The sequence below is a fragment of the Schistocerca piceifrons genome, chromosome 10 (assembly GCF_021461385.2).
Source record: "Schistocerca piceifrons isolate TAMUIC-IGC-003096 chromosome 10, iqSchPice1.1, whole genome shotgun sequence".
NCBI lineage: Eukaryota > Metazoa > Arthropoda > Insecta > Orthoptera > Acrididae > Schistocerca > Schistocerca piceifrons.
The window spans coordinates 138816552-138843529 of NC_060147.1; the positions used below are offsets into that span (position 1 = coordinate 138816552).

Consider the following 26978-nt stretch of genomic DNA (forward strand, 5'->3'; position numbering starts at 1 on the left):
ACTCAAAACTGGTTACTTCAGACTCTATACAAAGGGCTACTGGAGAGCAGACTTTGTCAAATGCAAAGTCTTCGGCTGCACCAAAACGTTTCTGTCCTTTCCGTAATGTCACACCGTGTCGAGTCCCCGTAACGTAGGACGAGGCACTGTAACAGTTGGACTTTCAACTAGCAAATTCTATAAACTTGGCGGTATTAAAAATGGCATTTTAGAAAATGTGAACGTATTAGAGATGTTTCTGGTACTGAGCTCAAACTGTGTTTAGCTGTGCTGTAGGAAAGAAATATGAAATATTAACAGTGGGAAGAAAGAGTACAGAATTTGATCCTGCAACAGCAAAGTTGCACCATCACAATAAATCTGAACGACATGAGGAAAGGGGAAACCTATTTCTTGAACTTGGTATTTTGCTACAGCTTTCATAAATTCAGTTGTGTGCTCTTGTTGCTGAAATTAATGATAGAAAGTTAAGACACAAAGATAACTTAGAACACGCCTTTAAAAATTTTAAATGTAAAATGTAGACTACACTTGGATACATTTTAATCTTGTACAAATTCTTTTATTACTGCTGAAATCTAGCTTAACTGAGTGTCTGACACATCCCGTCTGCAACTTTACCCATAACTGGCAAAGACTGCCTCTCGCTGTATAATGCCTTACTTCTGACATATTAGTGCAGGGCCTCGAAGGCTCTGTGACAGTTTGTGTGTCGAGTGTCCACACGTTATTTAAAAGTTGAACCCTGACACAAATGCTCTTGCAAAAGAATAACGAACAGAAATTAGTGTCTGTTCTGTCACGGTGTACGACACTTTGCAGAAAATTTAAAACAACTGATCCAGTGATTTTGATAAATGACTTCTGCAGTTGTGCATGTGTTGCCTAGTACTCTCACAATTGTATTGTTTTGCAGATGCTGTTTCGCATGGGGATCACAATGGCACCATCAAAAATGCCCGAGGACACTCGCAAATGCCTGTTCTGTCATCAGATAGGAGACGGAGTGGCCGACGGGCCCGCCAGGTGAGTGACTGTGCCGTTCCCAGTCTGGAAGGTGGAATTTTTTTGTGGCCTCTCTTAATAACAACAATTATTTACTCAGCGAGTGCCATACATTTATAGGAGTGTACACGTAAAACTTACTGTGTGTGTGTGTGTGTGTGTGTGTGTGTGTGTGTGTGTGTGTGTGTGTGGACATATGGTTTGAAACCAGATAACATTTATACATTCTGCAGTACACTGTAAGCTATTCCTCACTATATTTATGACAGAGGCTAAGTATTTTCAAGCTGCTTTAAAATTTTCTCAGGCAGTGATTTCAATTTCTTTTCCTGTAAATTACAAGACATTCATCCTTCTACATACAGAGAATTCGCTATCAGTCTCTGTCATCAGCTAATCATGCGAACACCTGGTCTGTGCCAGGTACAATTATCACAGATTTGTCATTATCCTAATTGCTTTCTTCTATTAGTTTTTTGGGCACCAATCCACAATTACATACCAGAAGACCGAAGTAGATACACTGAGGCATAGTGTTTCATTATTGTGATGTATGTCTGTTTCCTTAATCTGTGAAAATTAGACGTTAGTTTCTTACGTATCTCGTAAACAAGGCGATTCTGTGAAACCACCCACAAAGCTAGCATTTGCCCCGATGTCGTTCTCGGCAGTCCATATTCTCGTGTCACTCGGTTTGAAGTAACTCCGAACGGTATGCCGAGATTAACTCTCGCATTTTGTCTCGAGGCTAATAGTGCTCGTGCCTAGCGAATATTACACGTTGTCGCAATGAGCTGGCACACGGGAAGTAGTTCGTGTAGAATACGAGTGAGCCCGGCAGTGCTTTGCAGTTGCTAAATATACGTGGGAATTGGATGTACGTCCCGATCTCCTTCTCACCCTGTCTGTGCGCTGCCTCCTCTCCCCTACGTTTATCTCCCCCCTCTTCCCCTGTCTACCACCTCCTCAGCCCTGTTTCTGCCCGAGCACTCCTTCCCCTCTCTCTCACCACCTCATCTGCCCTGCTCCCTCTATTCATCCCCTCCTCCCCCATAGCCCTATTCTAAAAGTGAACCCGTTTCATCGTTTTCCAGTTCAAATGAGAGCGAGCGACGACAGCCTGTAGAAGTTTTGTAGCAATCTTACAGTAAGCCCACTTTTCAGTTCTCGTCATGTATTTTCTCGACCTCACTGTGGAAATGCCCCATTACAAACGGGCTAATCTTACCACTTCTGAGACTTCCGTGTCCCATTGGCGAGATTACGTATACGGACGGAGGGCGAGACGTCGGAATGTAGTCGAGGTCGATACTGTCAGATGAGGAAAAAGTAGGGTTGTGTGGACTGTTCTTACTACTAGCTGTCACTTCTTTCCCGCTACATTCGCAGGCTTCTCAACTTCGACGTGGATCGCTGGGTGCACCTGAACTGCGCACTGTGGTCGGACGACGTGTACGAGACGGTGAACGGTGCGCTGATGAACCTGGAGAGTGCGCTGCAGCAGGGGATGCAGGCGACGTGCGCACTTTGCACCCAGGCGGGCGCCACGGTGCGCTGCTTCAAGCTCCGCTGCTCCTCCGTCTACCACCTGGGCTGCGCCGTCAAGGACGGCTGCGTCTTCTACAAGAACAAGGTAGCTCGCGCCTTCAGGAATTCGATTTGAGCCTTTTCTATTTTCTGTGCTTTTTGTGCTATTGTAAGCCATTAGCAGTTAACTGAATTCTCATTTTGCACGTGGTACAATGTGGAAATAGCTGCACAGTCTTAAAAAGTTTATAAGTTCCTTCCCCTCACTTTTGGCCATCTACAATACTGAGACAGCGAGTGTGTGTCGGCTAACGTTACGAGACCGGATTGTTTGATCTGTCACGAGTCCAGATCGTTTGACTGTCTGGACTGCCACAAGACCGCGTCGGTCTGTCAGTCGGAACGGTTGCTGTTACAGCTACTGGAAAGGTTGCTTAGCCCTCTTCGAGAAGTGACATTAATCTCTTCATTCCACAGACACCGTCTGGTACGGTCCAACTACTGTATGACTGTTTGTATTATTGACATGTGTCGGCCCACTGTGGTGAGATCTGTGGTTTGAGTGTTTCCCAATGTTCTCACAGTTGATGTAGTTATTGGATTCTCAATAATGCCTTGAAAGTCTCAGTTTAGTGTACTGTCCCTGTTGACAACATCGTTTGAATGGCTAAAATGTGTTGAATATTTTCATTACTTGGCAGATTCTTTGTTAGTTTTTATACTTCTCTAGCTAGAAGAATTGGGCTTCATTCATGTGAACTGTCCGTCTTTATGGGTACAAAACTTCTGCTGAAATATTGCAGCTGTGAGCTGATATGTTTCTGACGTGTTCAATTTGAATTCTTTTCTTGCCCTCAATTTATGGTAGACATTCTAAATAGTACTATGAAAGATGTAAGAGACACTGCAAATAATTAAAATGTGTGTTTCAATAAATGTATCGATTGTGTTGTGATGAGCTCGTATGTAACCTACATGAACAAGTGGCAAGTTTTCTCGAATGCATTCCTAATCGTTACATTTACTAGCTATGGCATTGTCCACTGTGCGTATTTATAAATTCACTCTGTACATATGTGTGGCATTATTTACAAAGTGGTGAAATAAGGCTCAATTAGTATTTTTTTAATAATAGTGTATAAAACCGGAATTCCTGATAATATACAGATGCTTTCAAAAATCGTGTTTTCCGTTAAACTACGGATTTAACATTTGATGAGCTTTGTATTGGATTCTATTTATACGTGTGTATGTGTAGGCAGAAGTTTTCTATTGAAGTGCATCAATAATTATTTGAGAAATAAAGTGTAAGTAGTTTAGTAACACATTTTGCCAGCAGGAACCCTATAAATTTTTCTTCACAGAAAACTCTTCTACAGTTTGGTAATACTGGATTTCCAACGAGTTAAGTTACAAACTGTGCAATTTCATTTTCCTTGGAAATGGAATTTTGAATAGTACTATTTCATAGACAGTGAAATGTTGAAAAACGTAAAGTACACTTGTATGGATGAAAATTGTAACTCTAAAATGTGGCTTACAATTTGGCAACAAAAATTTGTCGGTGGTATCAAAAGTTTGAGTACACGCAGTCTTACTAATCTCGAATAGCGAATATTTCCTCAAATAATGCATCCCGGTTCTTACCGGTCAGTAAATTGTAATTTAAACAGTAATAATAGAAAAAATATGGGTCAAATTATAAAAACAAAGATGAGGTGACTTACCGAACGAAAGTGCTGGCAGGTCGATAGACACACAAACAAACACAAACATACACACAACAAACTGTTGCCTCATCAGGAAAGAGGGAAGGAGAGGGGAAGACGAAAGGAAGTGGGTTTTAAGGGAGGGGGTAAGGAGTCATTCCAATCCCGGGAGCGGAAAGACTTACCTTAGGGGGAAAAAAGGACAGGTATACACTTGCACACACGCACATATCCATCCACACATACAGACACAAGCAGACATATTTAAAGGCCTTTAAATATGTCTGCTTGTGTCTGTATGTGTGGATGGATATGTGCGTGTGTGCGAGTGAATACCTGTCCTTTTTCCCCCCTAAGGTAAGTCTTTCCGCTCCCGGGATTGGAATGACTCCTTACCCTCTCCCTTAAAACCCACTTCCTTTTGTCTTCCCCTCTCCTTCCCTCTTTCCTGATGAGGCAACAGTTTGTTGCGAAAGCTTGAATTTTGTGTGTATGTTTGTGTTTGTTTGTGTGTCTATCGACCTGCCAGCGCTTTCGTTCGGTAAGTCACCTCATCTTTGTTTTTATAATTTTTCCCACGTGGAATGTTTCCTTCTATTATATTGATATCAAAAAATATGGGTCGTTAGAGAACTTGAAAATTTTGGGTAAGTGCCTCATATCGATTAGACTAGAAAAAGAAATAGTTTTTCACGGAGGTATGTTCCGTCTACGCAGCTAATTAAAGACAATATTGCCAATAATTGGCAATAAACGAGTGCAAATTGCTTTCGAGTAGTTACACGGATGGAACATACCTCCACAAATTATAGCGACTAATGAAAGACAGAAAACAGAAAAAAATGACGAAATTAGTTTTTACTCGTGCAAGAAGTGAGGGACCCACTACAGCCTCCGCTCCATTTCGCAGTCGATGTACTGTGCCACCCACATACCGAAGAACGAGAAGGACAACGAGCTGACGACACTGGCTGTGTTCCGGCGCGTGTACGTGAACCGTGACGAGAACCGGCAGGTGGCAGCAGTTATGCACCAGTCGGCGGACCAGAGCAACCTGCTGCGTGTGGGCGGCCTCATCTTCCTGAGTGTGGGGCAGCTGCTGCCACACCAGCTGCACGCCTTCCACTCGCCCTCCTGCATCTACCCCATTGGCTACAAGATTGTGAGTACCCATGTTTTCCATTTTGTACAGCAGCAAAACGTGAAATTTGAGAATAATATTAGTGTGAGTTCGGTAAGCAGAATACGAAGACTCTTCCTAAATTGACCTCAAATTGGCTATTAAACGTAAACAAATGCTCGCGGCTTTGTAGCACTCACACTGTCAGAAAAGGAGGCTCCGAAGCCTACCTAGTGTTAGCCAGCCCTGTGGTGTGCGAGTGCCGATCACTTGAAATGGGCGGTGATACTTCTTGCCAGTCGTTAGGTACGTTCTGTCGTTTGCTTCCCACGATTGGGAGAAGTTGGTGTTGCTGTTGAGATTTGTCACTTTTTTGTGCTGTGCTTGTGGGAGCGGGGTTATAAGTGGTGTTGTTTTGAGAGAGAGGTGCAGAAAATTTGAAGCTGGTTGCACCGATGTGCACGATGTGAGTGGTCGAGTAAGACACTTTAGTGTGACTGATGAACTTCTGCGACGAGCTGACAAAATGGTGCGTGCGAGACTTCGATTCTCTATCTCCGAAGTTTCTGAAGGTGCACTTTGAATTTTGAGATGACCCTGTGTGACAGTGTCACAGAGAGTTATGTTACCGTAAATTTTGTGCACAGTGGTTTCTAGACTGTCTAATCGACGTACACAAAACGGAAAATACGGGTTCTGCCTCGACATCCCTGTGAAGAAGGGAAGGAAATTCCGGTAGCAGTATGTGAGCTTCAAAACTAAAGAACAGTCCAAGCAGTGGATGCAAACTCATTCTCCCAATAAGTCCCAAAAATTCAGGTGCTGTCAAACTGCAAAATGGTGGTTACAATTTTTTGGGACTGCAAAGGAACTTTGATGACAATTTGTATGAAAGTAGAAGAGGTGTTTTGCAATAGTGATGATAAACAAATGCTCATAGCCCTTGAGGTATGCATTTTAGAGCCCAAGGTTATGAGACATCTTTTCTTGTTTTGGTGTAAGAAACCTGTCCCCATGTTTGTAAAAGTATTTTTGATACACTGTGTAGTCTGGACTGGGTACTGGGTGACTTTAATCTCGTCCTCAAGATGAAAGCCCGCGTGTCCATTGTGTCGATAGCTAATGTCGACAAGTAAGTACACACGTACACACCCATTTCTTGTTTTTCTCATAGACATTAGAGATTAACTAACGAGTAGCCCTCCTATGTAATGTCGCCAACAGAAAAAGAAAAGTGGGGGTAAAGCAGGAGATCAAGGTGGGTGCAATGCACTTATTTGATTTTATTTATACGGGGAGGACTAGTGGTCTTAGCCCACCATTGCCCACACCAAAACTGGGTTTATCGTGCAGTTTTGCTCCCTGTCATTCTAGTAAAGCCAATCGGTAACCTCGAGAAGTAGTAAGAGACTCTTTATTAGTTCGTTATTAGATACGATTTCTTCAGGCTGTACTGGCCTGAATATTCTGTGTCTTATTGCGGTCCAGTACTTTGTGTTGGAAGATTGGCTGTAGTTTGGTTTCGTACTTCTCATCACGTAGTCCACACTAAGGGGCTCCTTACTCTATACCCATTACGTGTAGGTGTTTCTTAAAGGTTCGCACGGCCAGTCACGAGTCCTACCGTGTGTTTCTGTTTCCATTTGAAGTTCAGGATTACAGAACTTGCCTCGAAACGTGTCTTCGGCGCTATTACCTTGCCACATTTTTGTTTCTCGGACCGAAGTCCAGTATTCCACATGCTACCTCCCGGTGCAGCCACACAGTTTTGATTTTACTGTCACCTCGGGGACTGTCGGGAGAGATTCTGTTTCAATAAATGGAGTGGTGGTGCCTGTGCCGGGCAGTCAGTCAGCTCGTCGGTGCCTCTAATCGGGGATCCACAGCAGGTTTTGCTGCATTTCCCTAGTCTGCCGAGGACTTAGTGTTGTGCTGCAACTATCTTTGATCTCGTTGCAGGGTCTGATAGAGATTTCAGAGTTTGCTCGGCTGCCTGAGATATGAAGATACTACAATTTCTCTTTCAGCACGTGCCCCGAGAGCATAAGGTGAAGAAGTCACACTGCACGGACTAGTAACACTGCGTAGTAGGTCCACTACAGAAATTAAATTCGAGATCGACAACTGCAGAATATTTGTAAGGTAAAGTGAGAACGTACGTCAATCGGGTGTCAGATCGTAAAGTGGAACACGTCATAACCCGACCCGCTACATTTTAATGAACTTCTCAAAGAGCTAAGTACTAGACGCTGTTTTCGCCAATTGAACGGAAACGATTAGGTCGTAGTAATACCTGACAAATATCCTAGTACTTTTAGAACAGTGGCACAAAGTGCACTAGATGAAGTGGAAAACTGTTGTAGTACCATTTACAAGGAAGCAAATCCACCTCACATTCTGGAATCTCCAGCTCCTCTGTGAAACTCTACCAGGAGAGGGGATAGTGAAGTGCCTAGGGATAACTCGGGATGCAAAAGTATCACTAACTCCTCGTATAAAGAATAGATGTTCCGAGGCAAAAAGTACTCTTACGAACAGTAGAAGGGCCTACGGTAAAAAGTGGGGTCTAAACTCCGGGAATGTGTACCGGATATGCACTGCTCTAGTTAAGTCCTACGATAATTTATGTGGTTACGAGATGGTGAAACAAAGTGGAACAGAAGGTGGGTGCTAAGCAGCTCGACAAGGTGCGGAGGCTGGCCTGCTCGGCACACTCACTGTCGGGAGGGAAACTGTGCCGGACACATTCCCATTACGACATTATTTTACAGTGGAGGTAGCAGCAGGGACACACGTATGTTAAAAACTGGAAATAACTCGATTCCTTAAGGATATCCAGAATCACTCCACGATAGTGAGTGCAGTAATACAGGAAGTATCGGGAAAATCCTGTCTGACCGTACAATAACTTCCAAATGCGTCGATAACCCTTTCCGAGTAATTACTCGAAGAAGGAGTCGTCGTCCGGTTTATTGGAATGTCGAAAATGAGAGTGAAGTAATGTGCACACACTTGAAAGAAGTGCGCATTAGCAGTGTGCTGTCACCTGCGAGAGAGAGCCGTGGAAAGCAATACTGTCGACTTCCGATAGATCTCGCCGCGTGCTCGTGCCTATTTAAACCGTGCCACGCCGTGCTTACGATCGGTTATCGTGTTATTACTGCTTGCATATATTTGTCTCGTCGTATTGTGTTCGGTGTACGTTACGGCAATTGACACACGTGAAACGGCCTAATAAAGCTGTACTGACATTCTTGTTTGTGTTGTATGTCCAAGTTACAACAGTGTGTATATGAGGCACAGCCTACTAGAGGGAGCAGTCACTCTAGGGAAGCTGGCCACAGTGTTCCAGGGGCAAATACCCCCTATCAGAGTGTGTGCAGATTTCAGTGGGAGGAACATCATTTAGCCTCCTGTCCCTAATGTGCGCATTAACCAGTTCTTTTATTGTCCTCAGAAGGAATGAGGACAGGCTGAGCAGTCTCGTATCCTCGGCTTTGGCACGATCAGTTCGCCCTGGCTTCAGAATGGAAACCACCTTACCTTCACTGTCCTCCGAGCATTAGAAATGACTCTTGCCAGTAGGCTGATCTCTTCACAGAAAACTAATTAAGTCCTGTGGTGCTTCTTGCACAGAGTTGGAAAGGTACCATCTGGGCCCAGTGACTCAAACAGTCGAAATGTTCCCGCCAGTGACTATATTTTTTTGAAATTGACTTATTATCTTTCAGACTCCCAGTTTTCCTTCTGATTACCCGTAAACCAGTGCCTCCCGGGGACTGACTCCCGGTGTGTTACCTGCCGGAGTGCAACGAGGGAAGCGAGTCTCGAGGAGAAAACCCGGCATCTCACTTGCTGTCTTTGTATACTTGCTATCCCCTTCCTTAAAGTGCATTGTGGACTAGTTGTTATTCTGGTGAGGACTTTATTAAGTCTAGTGCAACTGTACCTACCACTTCCTTACAGAATATCTTCTAGGAAGATAGCTTTGCTTGTTTGATCACAGCGTCGTTTTGATGTGGGCTTTCCGATATTTTGTCTGTTGTTCTTTCTTCCTTGCAAGGTTGCAAGGTTGCTTCCTTTGCACTTTCAGATTGTTGTTCCACCAGGGTAGATTCCTATATGTGTACACTTTGGTTATTCGGCTGTATTCTAAATATAATATTGAAATAGTGACATTTGCCTTTTCATCAAAATCTACTGCGTTTGTTATTGAAGTTCTAATTTCAATTGAGTGTGAGTATATGTATTCCTTATGAGAGTCCCAGTGTGTTGTCCTATGATTCCTATAGGTCATGGCCTGTTTAATACCCATTTCAACCTCAGACTTAATATACATGTAATGTAGATGGATAGATAAAATATCTACTCACCAAGCCATGGCAGGACACACACACACACACACACACACACACACAAAGATTTAACTTTTGCAACTTTTGCAAGCTTTTGGAACCAGTTGCTCCTTCTTCTTTCAGAAGATTTGAAGTAGAAGGAAGAGGGGCGAAAGAAAAGGACTGGAGAGGTTGAGAGCTAGGGGTGCAGTTCAGAGAAGGATGGGTGAGAAGGAAAGACTGATTGTTGGAGACTGCAGAGGACAAGATTTGAAAATGTGAGAGCTTAAAGGTGGAAGACAGGTTAATATGCAGGACAGAGATTACTGCTAAAACATCGTGCATGAGTTATTAACAATGAAAAACTAAGTGTATTGTATGTAACAGAGGTGGGAGGGGGGATGGTGATGGTCAGAAAATGAAAGATGTAGAAAACTAAAATGGAGTGAAGAAAAGTGTAGTTACTGTGAAGAAATGTCGAGACGGAAGGAATTGATGTAAATTAAGGCCAGGAGGGTGGCGAGAACCGAGGACGTGTCGTAGTGCCAATTCCCACTTGCGAAGTTACGCGAAACTGTCGTCTGGGGGGAAGAATCCAGATGGTGCGTGTGGTGAAACAGGTGCGGAGGTCACGATTGTCACGTTGTATAGTGTGGTCTGCAACGGGATATTGTGTGTTGCCAGTATACACTCTCTGCCTGTACCCATTCGTCCTGACCGATAACTGCCGGGTAGTCGTGCAGATGTAAAAGGCCAAACGGTGGTTACACACGACCGGCATACGACGTGTCGTTTCACAGGTGGCTCTCTCTTTGTATATGTTTTGCCAGTTACAGGGCCGGAGTAGGTGGTGGTAAGGGAACGCACAGGTAAGTCTCGCAGCAGGGTCGGTCACAGGGGTAGGAGCCGTAGGGTAGGGAGATGGCAGCAGAAGGAGCATCGGGTCTGACGGGGATGTCGCAGAGATCGGGAGGGCGACGAAAAGCTGTGTAGTGGGCAAAATCTCAGACAGAATGGATCTCATTTCAGGCACGATTTTAGGAAGTCGTGGCCTTCTCAGAGTAGCCGATTAATACGTTCGAGACCGGGATAATACTGAGTAACGAGTGGTGTGCTCTGAGATTCCTTTCTGTCTTCTGCCTTTAAGCTCTCAGGTTTTCAAATCTCACCCAGTGCAGTCCCCAGCAGTCAGTTTTCCCTTCTCGTCCCATCCCGTAAGTCTCGCCTGACCTGGGGTTCCGGGTGACTTTTCTGAACTGCACTCTTTTTCCTAAACCTCTCCAGTCCTCCTCCTTCGCCCTTCTTCCTTCCCTTCCAACTGTTCTGCCAGAAGAAGGAGCCACCGGCTCCAAAGGTTCGCAGAAGTTAAACCTTTTTGTGCGTGCGTGTTCTACTGCCGCAGCTCGGTGAGTAGATCTACATTATTCGTATACATTATATTGTCAATAATCAATTATTTTCATTTAACACGTAGTCGTATAAGGATGGTTCTGTCGCCGCGTGCCACTGTTTGACACGACTGCTCGTTAGAGTGAACCTGAAAGTTATATGTTAATAACTTCTTCCTCGCTTCTATTTCTGAAAGTACGTTCGCTGCCCTATTCGAGATTTCCAGATTATTTTCCGGTGGAAATTCGAGGAGATCCTCACCTCTCCTGTTGGTGTTGCTGCTTTGTCACAGTACGATGTGGGCACTGGCACCACGCCCAACCAGATGTCACGAGGTACGTAAGCTGTTCGTACGGGCAGAGGTGTTTGCGAGAAGCTGCTAGCAGTGTCTCCCACATCAAACGGGCCTCGGCGAGTGAACCGGACAGAGAGTGTCCCGCACGACACCGCATCTTTTCCTTTTCCACTCTGACTGTTCTTTCCCAATTCCCCAGCTACACAGACTGAGGCGTGATAAGATACGTGCTGACAGGTGCATGGAAGGTGGGAAGGTATGTTGTAGGTTTATCTGCAACACTTGCAGCCTCCGTGGTCAGTTCTGATGTCTCTGATGATCCTGATGGCAACCTTTGACGACCCGAACTTCAGTTTGAGGTCCCATTCTCGCATTGCCAACTTCCGCCTCAGCAGTCCGTTACAATCTTTAAGTTCGTTACCGTCCAGTCCTCTGTCGAGGTCTTCCAGTTCTGTGCCCTTATTCTCTCAAATAGATTATCCTCAGAATGTTTAGGTACCCAAATTGATACCTTCACGGTCTCGAGCAGCAGCTTCACCTCCTCCCACAGAGATATCGTGGGCACTGTCGTTTGGAGCTACTACACTGTTCCCATCCTCTCCTAGACAAAGATGAGAGCACCTTTGTCCAGTTAGACCCTCCATCTGAATGAGCTCTTATCTGCTGTGAAGTGATGCTGACCAGTGGTAGCCCCCATCCTGCAGTAATGTCAGTGTGTTTCCCAATTTCCTGCCTTGGCATTTTCTGGATTGTGAGACATGGTAATACGAGACTCCACCCTCGTTCTCTTCTTCCGTGTCTTAGAGATAGAAGGCATCTTACTACGCCTTTCACTGTGAGACAGCCTCTTGTTACAGCCATTCTTTACCTTCCTTTTCTTTTGTTCGTTGAGGAGTTTCCTCCTCTGCACTACAGACTAGGGTTTGATCTCGATGCCACTTCTCAGACTGGTGTGTTGCCCAATCCACGTGTTGTAACAGCTTCCACCAGTTCCGACCCTGACGCATGGCCACTCGGGTCTCCTAGAGTCCCTCAGTTTTTGTTTTATTTTTTGTGCTCTCCATTTTGGTCCCACGACCGTTCGGTCGACACCACGAAACCCCACACTTTGTGAGGCTAATTACTAGGCGTCGTTGCCCGGTATCCCTGAGGTTCCATCAGTGCGTCCGTGACACACCTTCCCACTTGCCACGCACCTGACGGTGTGTATCGTATCGCACTTCAGTCTGTGTGCCGGGGAATTGGGAAAGAACTGCCGGAGTGGACGGGGGAAAGGTGGAGTGTCGTGTAGGACACTCTTCGCCCGGTTCGTTCACTGAGGCCCGTCCGATGTGGGAGATGCTGCTAGCAGCTGTGCTACCACCGGCATAGCCCTCAGCTTCTTGCAGACACCTCTGCCCGTATGAACAGTGCTTCTGTGAGGTGGTGTTCCCCTGCAGAGGGACCACAATCCACTCTAAATGCCTTGTCTGTAGAAAGTGCAGAACGAGGTAATCACTCGGCATTGCCACCAGGAAAAAAGTGAAGACACTGATATTGTCGAGGAAAGAGGTGCCGTATTTCTTCTTCTACTTCTTCTTTTTCGCCATATTGTGCTTATGTGGATGGCAGATTGTCCCTGTAAGAATCAAACTTTATTCGAGCATTTTACACCACGAAGCGTAACAAAAGCTGAGCTGCTGCCGAGAATTGCAGAACGGCGACTGTAAGATGACTCAAAGTTCACCTCCTCAGAATCTCGGGCAGACGTAATAAAACCCAGTTCACTATCTGTACCGGACAAACTTCATTCGGCTCTGGCACTCACTCCACTACGTAGCTCGTAGACACCGGGAACGGCGACAGTGTGATACGGTCTTACGAAAATACGGATTTAACATATTAACTTTTTTAACCCGTGAAAGATCTGTTACACTACAACTGACAACCAATAATTCTACGAGACCCGACCGAGTGAGCTGCGAGACGAAATGCCGACACAGTTTCCACAGCAGATGCCGATACTTCGGGCTGCTTTGGGATAAGACATTTTTGCCATTCTTTATATTCAGACGACTTGTCACTCCGCGAGTTCTTTCCCCGTGTTTACTCGGAGGGCCGACAGTGACCGAGGCATTGCCGGGGCGAGGCAGGGTCGGAGCAGTCGTCCGGTAGGCAGTGTGCAGTGTTCTCGTGTCGGGTATCGGTCATCTCGTTTGTACCTGTGAAGAATGTCACAGTTTGAGCAGAAAGACTGACTACACGATTGAGATTCGTGACAGTAAGGACATTCTATCGTGTCGGTAGTTCAAAATTTATAACCGTCCATTTGATAGAGTAAAACGGAGAATATAATACGACACTGTGAGAATAGAATCTTCGAATGCCAGAGTATTTAAAAGTGTCCCCGATTCGAAAGCCAGTTCAAACGCCACAGTGCTTTACTCGGCACAGTCATATCGGACGTGGTACACCCTCGCCTCCTTCGGAGCTTCGAACTGATTTAACTGACGGGTCGTATCGGACCTACCCGTTAATGTGAAGTGGAACTCCGGCTAGACTCGACATTTTTCACACGATCGAACACTTTCTGCAGGTGAAAAGAGTGTCGAGTGACAGAGAAAACACAGATTTACTGACGATCGAACTGTGGGTGTACAGATTCCTCACTCGGCACAGTAATGCTACGGCAGGATGTGAAGTGAATTACTGAAAAGTGCAGAAAATTTGATGCAGAGACTGCTAACAGAAAATAAGTCAAAGTGATGAAGAAAATTAAAAGAAACAGTGCCTAAAATAATATATTTAAAATAAGAAACTGGCAATGCAAATGTAGAAATTGGACATAAAACGGAAGAAAGAAAGTGAGAGGAATGTGAAATGCAGTAAGCTCACGAGACTTAAAAGTTTTCCAGTACTCGCAAAATGAGCATCCTTTTTACGTTATATTTATTGTACAGTCTGCCAAATAGTGTAAACGTATTTCAAATTACACGGCCGCACTAAATAGCGCGCAGTGTGCACTTCCGAAACGTGACCGAGTCGTCCCTCGGTGGCAGGTGCGCTTCTACTGGAGCATGCGGGTGCCGAACAAGCGGTGCCGCTACGTGTGCAGTATCCACGACGTGGCGGGCCGGCCCGAGTTCCGCGTGCTGGTGCAGGAGCCGGCGCAGGACGACCTGGAGCTGCGCGACACGTCGCCGCGCGCCGTCTGGGCCCGCATCCTGGAGCCGCTGGCGGTGCTGCGGCGGCAGCAGGGCGGCGTGCAGCTCTTCCCCAAGTACCTGTCCGGCGAGGACCTGTTTGGCCTCACCGAGCCGGCCGTAGTACGCGTGCTCGAGAGCCTGCCCGGTGAGTACTTGCACATTCCTACGTTTAATTATCTCTCTATGAATTTATTTTGCCTGACGAGACTGAGGCCTTCGGGCCGTCTCTCGAGTCTGACCGGACCCCCGGTCGACACTACGGTATGCGTAGTGAGCGAGTTGTACGTAATAAGAAAATAGTAATGTAGAGAAATAATAACATTAGACGTAGTAACAAATGTACAATATTATCATTACATTTAACATTTTGTCGAGAAATTTCATCGTTTGGTTTTTATCAGGTACGAGTAATGACATTTGAGAGAAATGTATGGTAGCAATACAGAAGGAATTAAGTGTGGACTGTCTCTGAGAAAGACGAGAGTACAGAAATATGTAGGGATGAGGAAAGTGTGGATAGTGTGCACGAGGTGCCGGTTACCTGTCATACAGGAGGAGACTGGAGTATGCCGAGAAGGAAACTACTCTATTAACCTCCTCTCGAATGCGCTGTGGTATTGACAGAGACGTGAGCGACAGTGTAATACTCACTTTACCGGGAAAGTTTCTGAAGCAGAGGATTTTTATTTCTGAGTTTGCAATACTGTGAAGGAACGAGCGTCGTTTTTACGTTACCTCTTACGTGTGCGTCCTCGAAATTACACGGGGCCCACTTCCACTCGAACTCACTAGGTGGCAGGAGTGCGCTTGGCGACGCACTGTTTGGGTTCTCGGCCTATTAGTTGCAGTGACACGAAGGATACGATTGTGAGCAAAGAGTAAATGTCAAGTTGTGTGTTACACTCGGGAAAATCCCTAGAGAAATGTGGTCGGTGATTAAAAGAGCATTGCAGGCGAGGCTCTTTTGAGAAGTCGTGTTTTCGAGTGGGACAGACGATTTTTTGAAGGCAGAAATTCAGTGCGAGACGATCCCGGAGCAGATCGCCGGTCTGAAGCTTCTGCAGATACGAACGTAGAGTACGTAAGGAAGTTAGTTATTGCGAGAAGACTGTCGTGTAACTGTGCGTGTGATATCGGAGCTTAATTTGAATCGCGATGTACACAAAAATTTAGGGAAATGGAAACTTAATGCAAAACTCGTCCCTCACACACTAGCAGATGAACAGAAAGAGCAAAGATGAATAATTTTTGCTGAACTACTGGATAGAGCCAGACGTGACCCCGTAATTTGTCTGATCCCACAGTTCTGTCAAAGATTATTTCTGGGGATCAAAGTCGGTGCTACCACTACGACCCTCACACGAAGTGTCAAAGTGGTGCACGGTCGAGTCCCGGATCGCCAGCTCCGAAGAAAGTGAAACGACAACCTTCGAGAACGAAAAGCCTCTGATAGTAAAGGATTAGTTCACCACGAGTTTGCTCTTCCAGATCGAACAGTGAACCGAACTCTCTACATCAAAGTCTTGAAATGTTTGTGACAAGCAGTTTGATGTTGCTACCCTGATTTGTGCCATTCTGAGGACTGGTTCTTATGGCAGGACAATGTTAGACCCCACACTGCATTATCTGTTACAGAGTATCTCGCCAGACATCCTATTATTGCCATCCCACACCCGCCATATTCGCCAGACTTCTCACCTTGCGATTTTTTTCTTGTTTCCTCTTGTGGAAAGGTGACAAAAAGAAAAGCTTCATTGAGGTCCCAAATGAACTAACAATCATTGAATTGGTAATTGTGTATAGGTAGCAAAGGGGACTACTTTGGTAGGAGATAGGATCATCACATGGTAAGTGCAATTTTCTGTTATTATTATTATTATTATTATTATTATTATTATTTAAAAAAGAAACCTGTCCTGCAACTTTTCTGATAAAGGAAGTATGTTCAGAGTCGAATAGCGGAAATGGAGAAGTAGACGGAGAAGGATTTAGTGTATTTGTAGGTGCAGCCAAAAACCTCAACACATCATATCTTGAACTGGAGTTATAAAAGGATAGGTATTCCATAAGTGAAGAGAGATATTGAGAACACTAGCAACTACAAAATGAACAGCAAAAAGAAAGCATGTGAAATGACTTTATCAGTCTTGTCGCATCCACTCTGACTGACCGTGATGTGATTGACCGTACTAAATTACAGTATTAAAAATTTGACGTGACTTCAGTCCAGACTATATTTGATTTTTATTTTAGGTCAAAATAGTTTACTAAATGTTCGTATAGCATGTATACAAAATTGAGGAAGAGAGTAATTGTAGTATTAATAAAAGAGTTCACTGGTCTTTTCCATTCCTTTTAAAGATGACATCAGACAGGTGCCACCTTCTATCAATGACACAGTTTTGTAACTTCTACAGATAATAGAGATTAGTCACACCAAACTGTTTAACTGCATTACTTACCTGCTGAACAAGTCAATAAATATAATATTTCCAGTACACTGATAATATGAAACTTGTGCAGAATGGTAACTGGATAGCCCAGAAAATAGCTCTCGGGAACATAGTAAATAATTCTGTGTCTCTACCCGAGATTATGCATAGGAACCTAGTTGACACAGAAATATTTGTATTCTGTTATATATGTTTATGTTACTGATATCGCCAGGAAGTTTGTTGACAGACACATAATTTTAAAGTCATAAACACACAAATCTGTTGAATATGTAATTCAAATCTGACGTACACTAGCGTGCCAAAATTGAACAAAATTCAGAAATAAGAGCACAGTCCACAAATGGAACTGCAATGTGTCTTCCGTGACAACCCGGCAATACAGGATACCTGCTTGCCCGTAGCTGGAACGTACGCTAACCCGTGAAAGGCAGGAACATTTTTAGCCACAGCTGAGGCTGGTGGCCCAATTCCCGGGATACTCCACGTGGCATATATATTCGACCGCCAGAGTGGCTCGTGCGTTGTTACCTTGTGTAGAGAAAATCTGGAGGAGTAACACCTTTGGAAGGTCAGCATCGTGTGTGCTCAGTCATTTTCTACGGAATAATTGTTACACGTGTTCTATTACAGTGTCTGGTCCTCATTCTGTGGGAGGCACATTGGACAATATATATTTGGAATTGGAGTTATCGTGCTGAACTAATTAACACCGTGTGGTTCAGTTGCATTGAAAATGCTCTTAGTGTCTCTCAGATTAGATGGGATTGAGCTACTGCAATACATTCTTTAAAAGACAGTTTCATTATAGTTTAGTTTTTATTGTAATTAGAAACGTAAAGATAAACTGCCCATACTGAAAGGAATACCATATTGTTGTCAGTCATTGTTTACTTTAATTCCCGTGAGATGCTGTGACATTCTGTCATTATGTGTAAAATATTAAAGATAAGTATTCTTTTACTGTTTGAAGTTACACAAAGTTCAATAATCGCTACAAAGTTCGTTTGTCTCTGTCAGATTTTTGCAACAGTAGTGTCCCATTAGTGAAGCTGTCCACAGTTTAACTCTTTCCTCATCTTCGTCGAACTACTGCAATTTTATCCTACTCCCGTGATGCGTGTGGCAGGTGTGGAGACACTGACGGACTACCGCTTCAAGTACGGGCGCAACCCGCTGCTGGAATTGCCGCTGGCCGTCAACCCGTCGGGCTGCGCACGAACCGAGCCCAGGGCGCGTGGCCAGCTGCCGTGGAAGCGGCCGCACACGCAGCGGACGTCGACGCTCAACCGCAATGCGCCCTTCGTCCCCGCCCTCACGTACGGTGGCATCCAGGGGGAGGCGGCGTGCCCCTACTCGAAGCAATTTGTCCACTCCAAGAGTTCCCAGTACAAGAAGATGAAGCAGGAGTGGAGGAACAATGTGTACCTGGCCAGGTAACTAGAGAGCTGCAGTAGCAAGTGGGTCAACGGGTTTCACTGTGTCTTTACAAAAATTTGACTGAATTATGATCTTCTGCAGTCTGTGAAGAGGAAAAAGTGAACTGTCGGTTAGAATTATTACATAGTGTGTAAGCTTCATTTTAATCTTTGTGGGATGACAATTGTCAGTTCACTTGTACAATAACCTGTTTTAGCAGCAGATTGCAGCCACCTCCGGATCAGTGTCAGATCTGAGAAAGCCTCGTAACACGGAACGGAGAAGACCAGTCGATCGTGACACGTATCGGTCATTGTCCACACAAAATTAAGAAAACACCTACATCCCAGAGTCATCTATTATTGTACTGTCTGTCAGTCACTCCACAAATTGTAGCTAGTAAATTTGCTCCCGGTCTCAATACTACACTGTCAAATCGGCACTTTAATATTTTCATTCGAGACCGCTACATTACTGTGGACTATTAGTGCAGCCGTAATACGCCCGGCTCGAAAATGAACTCTTTAGTTTGAAACCGACTCAATAAAATGCAGCTGTGACGGAATTTTAATAAAGAATTTGTTATCAAAGTTGCCGGTCCTGCCCCGACTTCATATTAGAAATACTTACATCGCCCAGCTGGCAGAGGCAGCAGTGTGCGCGAAAATTCTATCTCGCTTCAAATTACGACAGCGTCCACATGACACGTGGGTCCGAGTGACCTACACCTCCTTTCCAACCCGACTCTCATTCCTTCCTCAGAAAGAAACCTAACCATTCCGAAAACTGCTCCTATCCCCCACCCCGACCCCCTCTCCTCTCCCACCACAGACAGGACTTTCAATTTCAACTCCTCGGAAGACAATTCAAAAATTATTTAGTCATTTGTGTACACGAGCTTAGACCCGGTATTCCTGTGACGACACTTACGAAGTTCAGTACCTGCTGCACGAGTCGGCTCACCGTCACGACGGTGTAGGCTCGGCCACTCTACTGTTGTGCGCACCAGGGGAAAAGAGAGAATAGTACTTGTGACGGCTATCTGGAAATGAGTCAAGAGTTGAAATGTTATCACAGCCTGTGTACAAAATATGGAAACAGATCTGTCCTGCGTATAAATGTGTACCAGTTGACTGAAAAATTTTGCAGCTCAGATGTCTAGAATAATGTTAGTTTTCTATTGTCACACACAATTATTGCAGCTCTTTCGGTATAACGACCAAAACCGGAGCATCTGCCTCACGTCGCTTATTGCCTTGTCCTTTAAAATTCTTGTACTCTGTAATTACTGCACTTTCTTTACAATGCACATTGCAGGATTCTTAACTTTATAATATTGTATAATTTAGAAGAAAGCTCTCCTATTGTCAGAATTTTGCAACAGGTGAAATATCGACAGAGCTGACGGAACAAAATGTGCCGCCTACTGAACTGTAGACACACCTCCTGCAGCCTGAAGGCACATATTATTTCCTATTTTAATGAAAGTCTGTTTCTGTTCTTCTGCATGCATAAATTAGCACTTAAAAAAAAAAAAAAAAAAAAAAAAAATTGCAGATGGTATCATATTTAATACCTGGGGTCTCAGCTATTAAAATATTATACTTGAAAGTAAAAACACATTATGTTCTTACTTTGCAAATTTAAGCTTCAACTTGAGCTAATGTAGTTTTTTGATTACATATTGTGAAACTTCAAGAAACAGTTGTATTCACTTGTGCTGCATAAAAATACCTTGCATACTGTACAATGAATGAAGGTGAACATACATTTGGATCTGACTCCTGGTGAGAACTTCTTATCTCTAGCAAGTGTTAAGTGTTTGATGACCTAAATTGAACTGGTGGCAGTGCCTGCAGTTCTCTCGGACATTCGGCCTCTCCCCGTCCGTCGTCCTTTTCTGAGCTGTTCTCATTTTGTTCGGTGGACCTCTTGTAGTAGATCATATTTTGAGCAATATCGAGTTTAAATGAGTAATTATATCCGTTCTTGCCCGTTTACTTTGGGTAGCATCCTGTCTGTATTCTAGCCGTGCAGCAGCTATGGCAAAGTCCACAAATGATATATTATTCTTGCTGTCCATTTTTTTTTTTTTTTGTTCTCCCTCTCATTGCATACTTCACTACAACCCTGTCAAATATATCTACTCCACACATAAAAGCATTTTACTGGTTAATAGTGTTTGGCCTATATATACTCACACGTTTTGCATCCAGAACGGAATTTTCACTCTCCAGCGGACTGCACGCCGATACGAGCCTTACTGGCAGATTAAAACTGTGTGCCGGGACCGAGACTAGAACTCGGGACCTATGCCTTTTGTGGGCAAGTGCTCTACTGGCAGAATTAGGGCTGTGAGTCGTGCTCGGGTAGCTCAGGTGTTAGAGCACTTGCCCGTGAAAGGCAAAGGTCACGAATTCGAGTCTCGGTCCTACCGCAGTTCTAATCGTCCAGGAAATTTTATGTTTTGCATCCTCCTTCAACCAATGCTGAACCTGTAGTTCGGGTTCAACACCGTAAGTGGATGAAGCGAAAAAATTTGGTTTGTTGTCAAACCATTTTATGATAGATATTTTATCATCATTCCTTATCTCCTAATCAGAAGAATCCCTGCCTTCCTTTCTCACCTCAGCGTTTGCTTCCAGCTGAACAGATTGCCCTTCGCTTCAGGAGGAACAGACACTAGTTACTTCAAACCTAGAGATGAGATAAAAATACTGTGAAAATAAGGTGGAATTACATATATTTTTATATATGCATTTTGAATTTGGAAATTAACTGTAATTTTAATCACCTTAGAGTGAGCATTTCAAAGAGGTAGTTAAAACGAAACGGTCACGTGAGTTATCGAGGATTGGCCACAATCTTGGAAAATTTGCTTCTCTCTCTTGGAACAAGATTTGGTGACTCTTTCTCCTTTAAAACTGTGAAAATTTGCTCAAGAAATCTATAAAATCAGGAAGACGTGGATTGTCTAGTCAGTAATTACTTTCAGGAGGCACAATTTCAGTACTTCGTATGGCAAATTTAAAAGTGAAAAAACTATGCACGTCTCTCAGAGCTATTAGTTAGGAATAGAATGGGGATTTGGGAAATGAGGAGCATGTCACTTGAGGCCAGGATGAGAGGGAAGATGAAGGCAGCCAGGATAGATAAAGGAAGAGCAGTGAGACACGAAATGAATAGTGCAGTTAAAAACTGAAAAGAAGACGAGGGAAAACAATGACTTAACAGATGCAGAGGACATAGACACTAAAAAAAGAATGAAGACAGCGTGGTTTCAAAAGTTGTTCTAGAAATTAGATTTCCGAGTTGCAAGTATTCACTTCACAGTGTTTTATACAGGAATTACTGTCAAAGGATATCGACGGATGTACCTCGTGGGCAGGCAGCAACCGGTAGCCGAGTGCCTGATGCTGCAACGGCAGGCGGGACATTCGATTCTCCCTGAACTCGAAGACGAGATTTTATCTTCAGGCACATCCTCGAGTCCTGACACCCATTCGGATGTAATCACGGCATACAGTGTGTTAATTGCAGTCGGCCGGTTTTGTGAGTGGGGAGCAAAGAAAGTGAGCCTGGATTGCCAAAGGATGAGAAGCTGTGTGAGGGGAACGAACCAGACCCGGCCACTGTGGCATAAACTTCACGCTTCAAGCAGGAGTTAAAGAAAGAAAACTTAAGTACTTTTTGTAAAATGACGGTTTACTAAAGATTTTAACTGCAGCAATTACATACAGTCATTGCAAGGAAAAGAAGTGGTATGAAATACAGTGTAGTGTGACAACTAATGCGGAAGATGACAGTGCTGCCTCACACAATAGACACATACTGTCAGCTACGTAGTATCAGCTGCAGCAGAAAACAAATTACCACCAGTTGAAGCCTTTCGACTTATACCAGCTTGTACTAATTTGGGCATAGGCAGTGGATTGAGCAACTGAAAGATGATGCACTGTAAAATCATAAGGAAAGAACTGACAGTTCTGAAACCTAGAATTAGTATTTTCACTTTTAAAAGGATCTGTCAGCAGTATTGGAATTTTACCTCCTAGAAGCAAGTACTGACCAGCCATTCATCTTTTTGTGACTCATTCTCTGTTCATTAACTGCAAATTTTATCTCCTGTGGTAAGGACCAGTGTCATTATGCAAACTTCTAAACTTTTGTGACTGTTTTGTGGATTTAATATTCTGTAGTTTGCTCAGCAAAGATGGAGAAAAGATTGCAAATTTCAGTGTGAATCTATTTTCATTTTTGCAGTTGTCAAGCATTAAATGTGTCACCTGTCAATTTTCAGGTCCAAAATACAAGGGTTAGGTCTTTACGCAGCACGAGACCTGGAGAGACACACGATGGTCATAGAGTATATCGGGGAAGTAATCCGCACTGAATTGTCTGAAGTTCGTGAAAAACTGTACGAAGCAAAGGTAAGTACTGTCTGAGTATAAGTCGGATAAAACTGCACCACTTACTTTTATTTGCAGAGCAGTAGAATAGACACAGTGTGGCCAAGTACAGTAATTTTGCCTCCTCTTCTGTGCAGAATCGAGGTATATACATGTTCCGCCTGGATGAAGACCGTGTGGTGGACGCTACCCTGTCGGGCGGCCTCGCTCGGTACATTAACCACTCGTGTAACCCCAACTGCGTGGCGGAGACTGTAGAGGTGGAGAGGGACCTCCGCATCATCATTTTTGCCAAGCGACGCATTTCACGTGGTGAAGAGGTATGTTGGGTTTTGAACTGGTTACAAAATAAACTGGCAGAAAAGCTTCGGTTCTCTTCTCTCGGGGGGGGGGGGGGGGGCCAAAGTTGAGGAAATGTCTCGTCTGTCTATAGTGCTGTGACACAGGAAAATTTTATATTGTATAGTGTGTGTGAAGTGACATTGTTATCATTTTGAATTCCAAATATAACTTACCGACATTTCATCGACTTGTACAAATGCTTTCACGAAGAAGTAATAGGGGTGATCGCGCAGTAAGAAAAGTTGGCACGTAATCTTCTAACTGTAATTAAATCACCTAATGGTTTTATTTTCAGCAGAAAGATGGGTAATGGTACTGCAAAATTTTTATTTAGTAAAGCTATTCTCTTTTTTTGTAAGAAACGACATACGTAGTTTTTTAATACTGTAGCAGATACAGCAGAGTGATTCGCAGTATATAACACATTTGATACTGCAACGAGTTTCAAAACACCCTTTTTTGTGTAATATTGTAAAGCATTAACCTGTCTGTGTGTCTAGTCTTTACAATTTTTCATTACCAGTTTTAACAGACGATTCACCAGTTTTCTAAATGCAATTCGCTTTTGCAGCTGGCGTACGACTACAAGTTTGACATCGAAGACGACCAGCACAAGATACCGTGCAATTGCGGGGCTCCCAACTGCCGTAAGTGGATGAACTGAGCTGGCCGCCACTTCCGGAAGGAGCGACCGCCGAGTACCCGATCACCTCTCCGAGTGGGGCACCGGTCGCGTCGTAGTCCGTACCCAGGTGTCGAGGGGTCGCTTACAAAATGTACCCTAGTTCGAGAGGTTACCTGCGGTGTGGTGCCGTAAGGATTTAATCTGATGCCTTAACAATTTTGTTGCCTTATATTACACACTGGGAGAACTGACAGCTCGAAGTTATGTCCTCCCTCTCAAAGTACTCGCTAAGGTCCGTTATTTCTTCGGTTAAATGTGCGGCCCAGGAGAGAACACCTCGATCCACGTGTGAGAGGAGGAATGTAAAACTGACAATACTTTTAAGAGTGCCTGCGTCAGCCAGATTCCCGAGTAAAACCGGGATCACGTACTCGTAGTAGGTCGGTACACGGGTAACTGATTAACTCACTTCACCGACCCGCCTTATACAACAATAATTGTATGAAATTTATTTTGAGAAATTTAGGTAACTGCCGTTCAGAAGTGACCTTTGACAAACAATATTTGTGTCGTTAAATTGTGGTGATGGACATCTTGTGAATGCAATCTGAATGACACAGTGTTTTCAGCTGGGAAGTTGTGGTGGAAAGCTACTTTGGGGCCGGACTGTAGCACAGTCATTTTCTTATATTGGAGAGACCTCACTTTGGCACCTGGGGTTACTGTTTTCCTTTAGAGTGCTCATTGTGTGGCTAGTATGATCACTTGTTCTGCAGAGTGTTTTGTACCGCAGTTTTCTTTTTAATGTGATGTTTACAGAGAGCCATTTGGCAGTTTGTATTTGTGCACCGCACGTGTTACTCGTGACTGTGAAACTGGCATATCTCCGATAGTGTGTGCATCATTTCTCGTAGGTGTGTGCTGCCAGTTTAAGATTCTCTTCTGTAGCTCGAAAGGTGTTCGTTTGTTAGAATAGTGTAACCGGTCACACGCATTTTGTTACAAACCGCTCGACTGTATTTTTACAGTGTCATTTAGTGACAACAGTGCCTGCTGAAGAGATGAGGTGGTCTTTTTAATTATTATCTAAATGATTCCATTGGTTGTGTTTAAAACTATTTCAAATGGGCGTTTTATCAAAAGAATTTTATGTGTATACGTTTCTGTTGTACACGTATGTAATATGGAAGTTAGGAAATTTCAGGGTTGAGCATTGGTGTGTGATGTATTAAAGTAAGAGTAAGTGTATATTGAGAAATGCCTTAAATATGGCTACTTTACCAGAGAACAAATTGTGAATATGTATAATTTTTTTAGTGTATAGTATAAATTGCTTGATAGAAGCTAATAGCCAAAGTTTTTGAAAGATGTTAATTTTTCCTAGCAAACAATCTTTGAGAGATTTGTTACGGTGCAATATTATGGTATGTAATAGCTATTGAGATCACAGATGCTTATTCTTTACTTTTAGAAATGTCAAGGGCTATCCACTGCAGATTTCAGTTTGTCATCATGTAGTCTTAATTTTGTGTGCACGGCTCTTTTACAATTTTTAAGAAAGAAATGTCTGTATTCTGTACTAAATGATTTAATTTCAAGATTATTTTTTTAACAATCACAATTTTTGTACACATATGTTTTTTTTACTAAAAATAGATGCCCGTTACTCAATACCGACTGTGCGTATGCACAAAAATGTGTACAAAAACGGCCAGTGTGTAACTCTGTTTGTGTAGTGTGAGCAGTGTTTGAGAAATCTCTCGTCACTGGCAAAACCGGCAGAGAACGATGTGCTGCGAACAGTCAGATTGTACTAGCTAATGGTAGCTGCCTGCTAAGTGGGCGTGATAGCCTCACTCTACGAGGTATCGTTACAGATTGTTCACGGTGTATTTGAGAGTTGTGAATAGTTTTTTCTATAGGCAGCAGTTTTTTATTTTGTACGATTGTAATTTTTGATCCAGTGCCCGAGTGATTTAATATTTGACCAGTAGCTGGATAATTACTGCTGCAGAAGATTTCACTTATTCCTACTGACCGTGTCATTTGGTTCTCAGTGCAATTAACAGTGAAATATTGTAGGGCTCTTTTAAATTGAAGTAAAAACCCTTACTTCCATTTGGTTTTTTAAAATTTTACTGAATGGCACCAGTTGAAATTTTAAATACTGGCCAAATGTGTATCTGATTCAATAATCTTGGAAGTAAATCATTTGTGTTAACAGTTTTTCAAATGCTCGCACCTTCCACAGAATGGTGTACGACACGTGTTTCGTGAAATGTCAGTTGTGGAGAAACTGTGAAGACTTATGCAATGATGACACCATAGTTACCCAGTTCTTTGACAGTTATATTGTGAGTTCTTATATTTGTCTTGTCTTTTTTTGTAAATATGAAACTTTTGTATGATAATTTTCATCATGTAAGCATATGCAAGTGATTTTATTGAAGTGTCCACATTTTTGTTTAGTGTGAAAATTGTTGGAATGATGAATATATGATTGAAATGAGTAATTTGGTGTTCGTATTGTTATACTCCTTTTGCCAAAGTATTTCATTTGGTGCTATAAGTGGGCTGGGTGTCACATTTATTGATCTCTGAAGTGGAGTACTCCCACAGAAAGTACTGAAAATTGAGCTTCTAGTAGTGTAACATTTTGACATATCTATAGCACTTGGCATGTTATTAGTGATGTATGGTTATTGTACTGAATGGCATGTTATTGATGGCTACAGTATATACCCACTGCATGCCTGAAGCAATATTAATTTTAATTCAGAATAGAGAAACTTGGTCAGACAATAAACTTTTTACTAATTAATACTCTGTAATTTACAACATAAAAATTAAAAGAGCAGCTCAAATGCACACACTGCAATTCACATCTCAAGATGGAGCTGTATGCACCGGGTTTCATACTGCCAGACATATCTGCAGATGAGAAGATTGCTTTGCGGTAAAGTACTGGCATTTTGTCACATGAAATTGGCACTCGTCAAACTGTTGTATGTACTCTAACATATCTCTTATTTAACTCTTGACGAAAATTACAGTTTTGCATTTCTTGATGTTTCGTCCTTACCTTCCTAATAAATAAGGAAGAATTGGTACATTGTCAATAATTTTAAGTTGATGTTCTCATCTATACGATAATTATCTTAAGGTC

The 26978-nt window shown here is 43.3% G+C and overlaps 1 protein-coding gene across 1 annotated transcript in view; it reads left to right on the top strand.

Annotated features, from left to right (window-relative positions):
* The window catches only part of LOC124718777 (histone-lysine N-methyltransferase 2C-like), a 434091-nt gene extending 407458 nt beyond the window's left edge, over positions 1-26633 (top strand). The window contains exons 69-76 of the mRNA XM_047244388.1: positions 917-1026; positions 2395-2638; positions 5152-5403; positions 14418-14709; positions 18147-18453; positions 22737-22866; positions 22983-23165; positions 23759-26633. Coding sequence (XP_047100344.1) covers positions 917-1026; positions 2395-2638; positions 5152-5403; positions 14418-14709; positions 18147-18453; positions 22737-22866; positions 22983-23165; positions 23759-23851 — 1611 coding nt within the window. The 3' untranslated portion in view covers positions 23852-26633. The remainder of the gene's footprint in view (positions 1-916; positions 1027-2394; positions 2639-5151; positions 5404-14417; positions 14710-18146; positions 18454-22736; positions 22867-22982; positions 23166-23758) is intronic.
* The last annotated feature ends 345 nt before the right edge of the window (positions 26634-26978 follow it).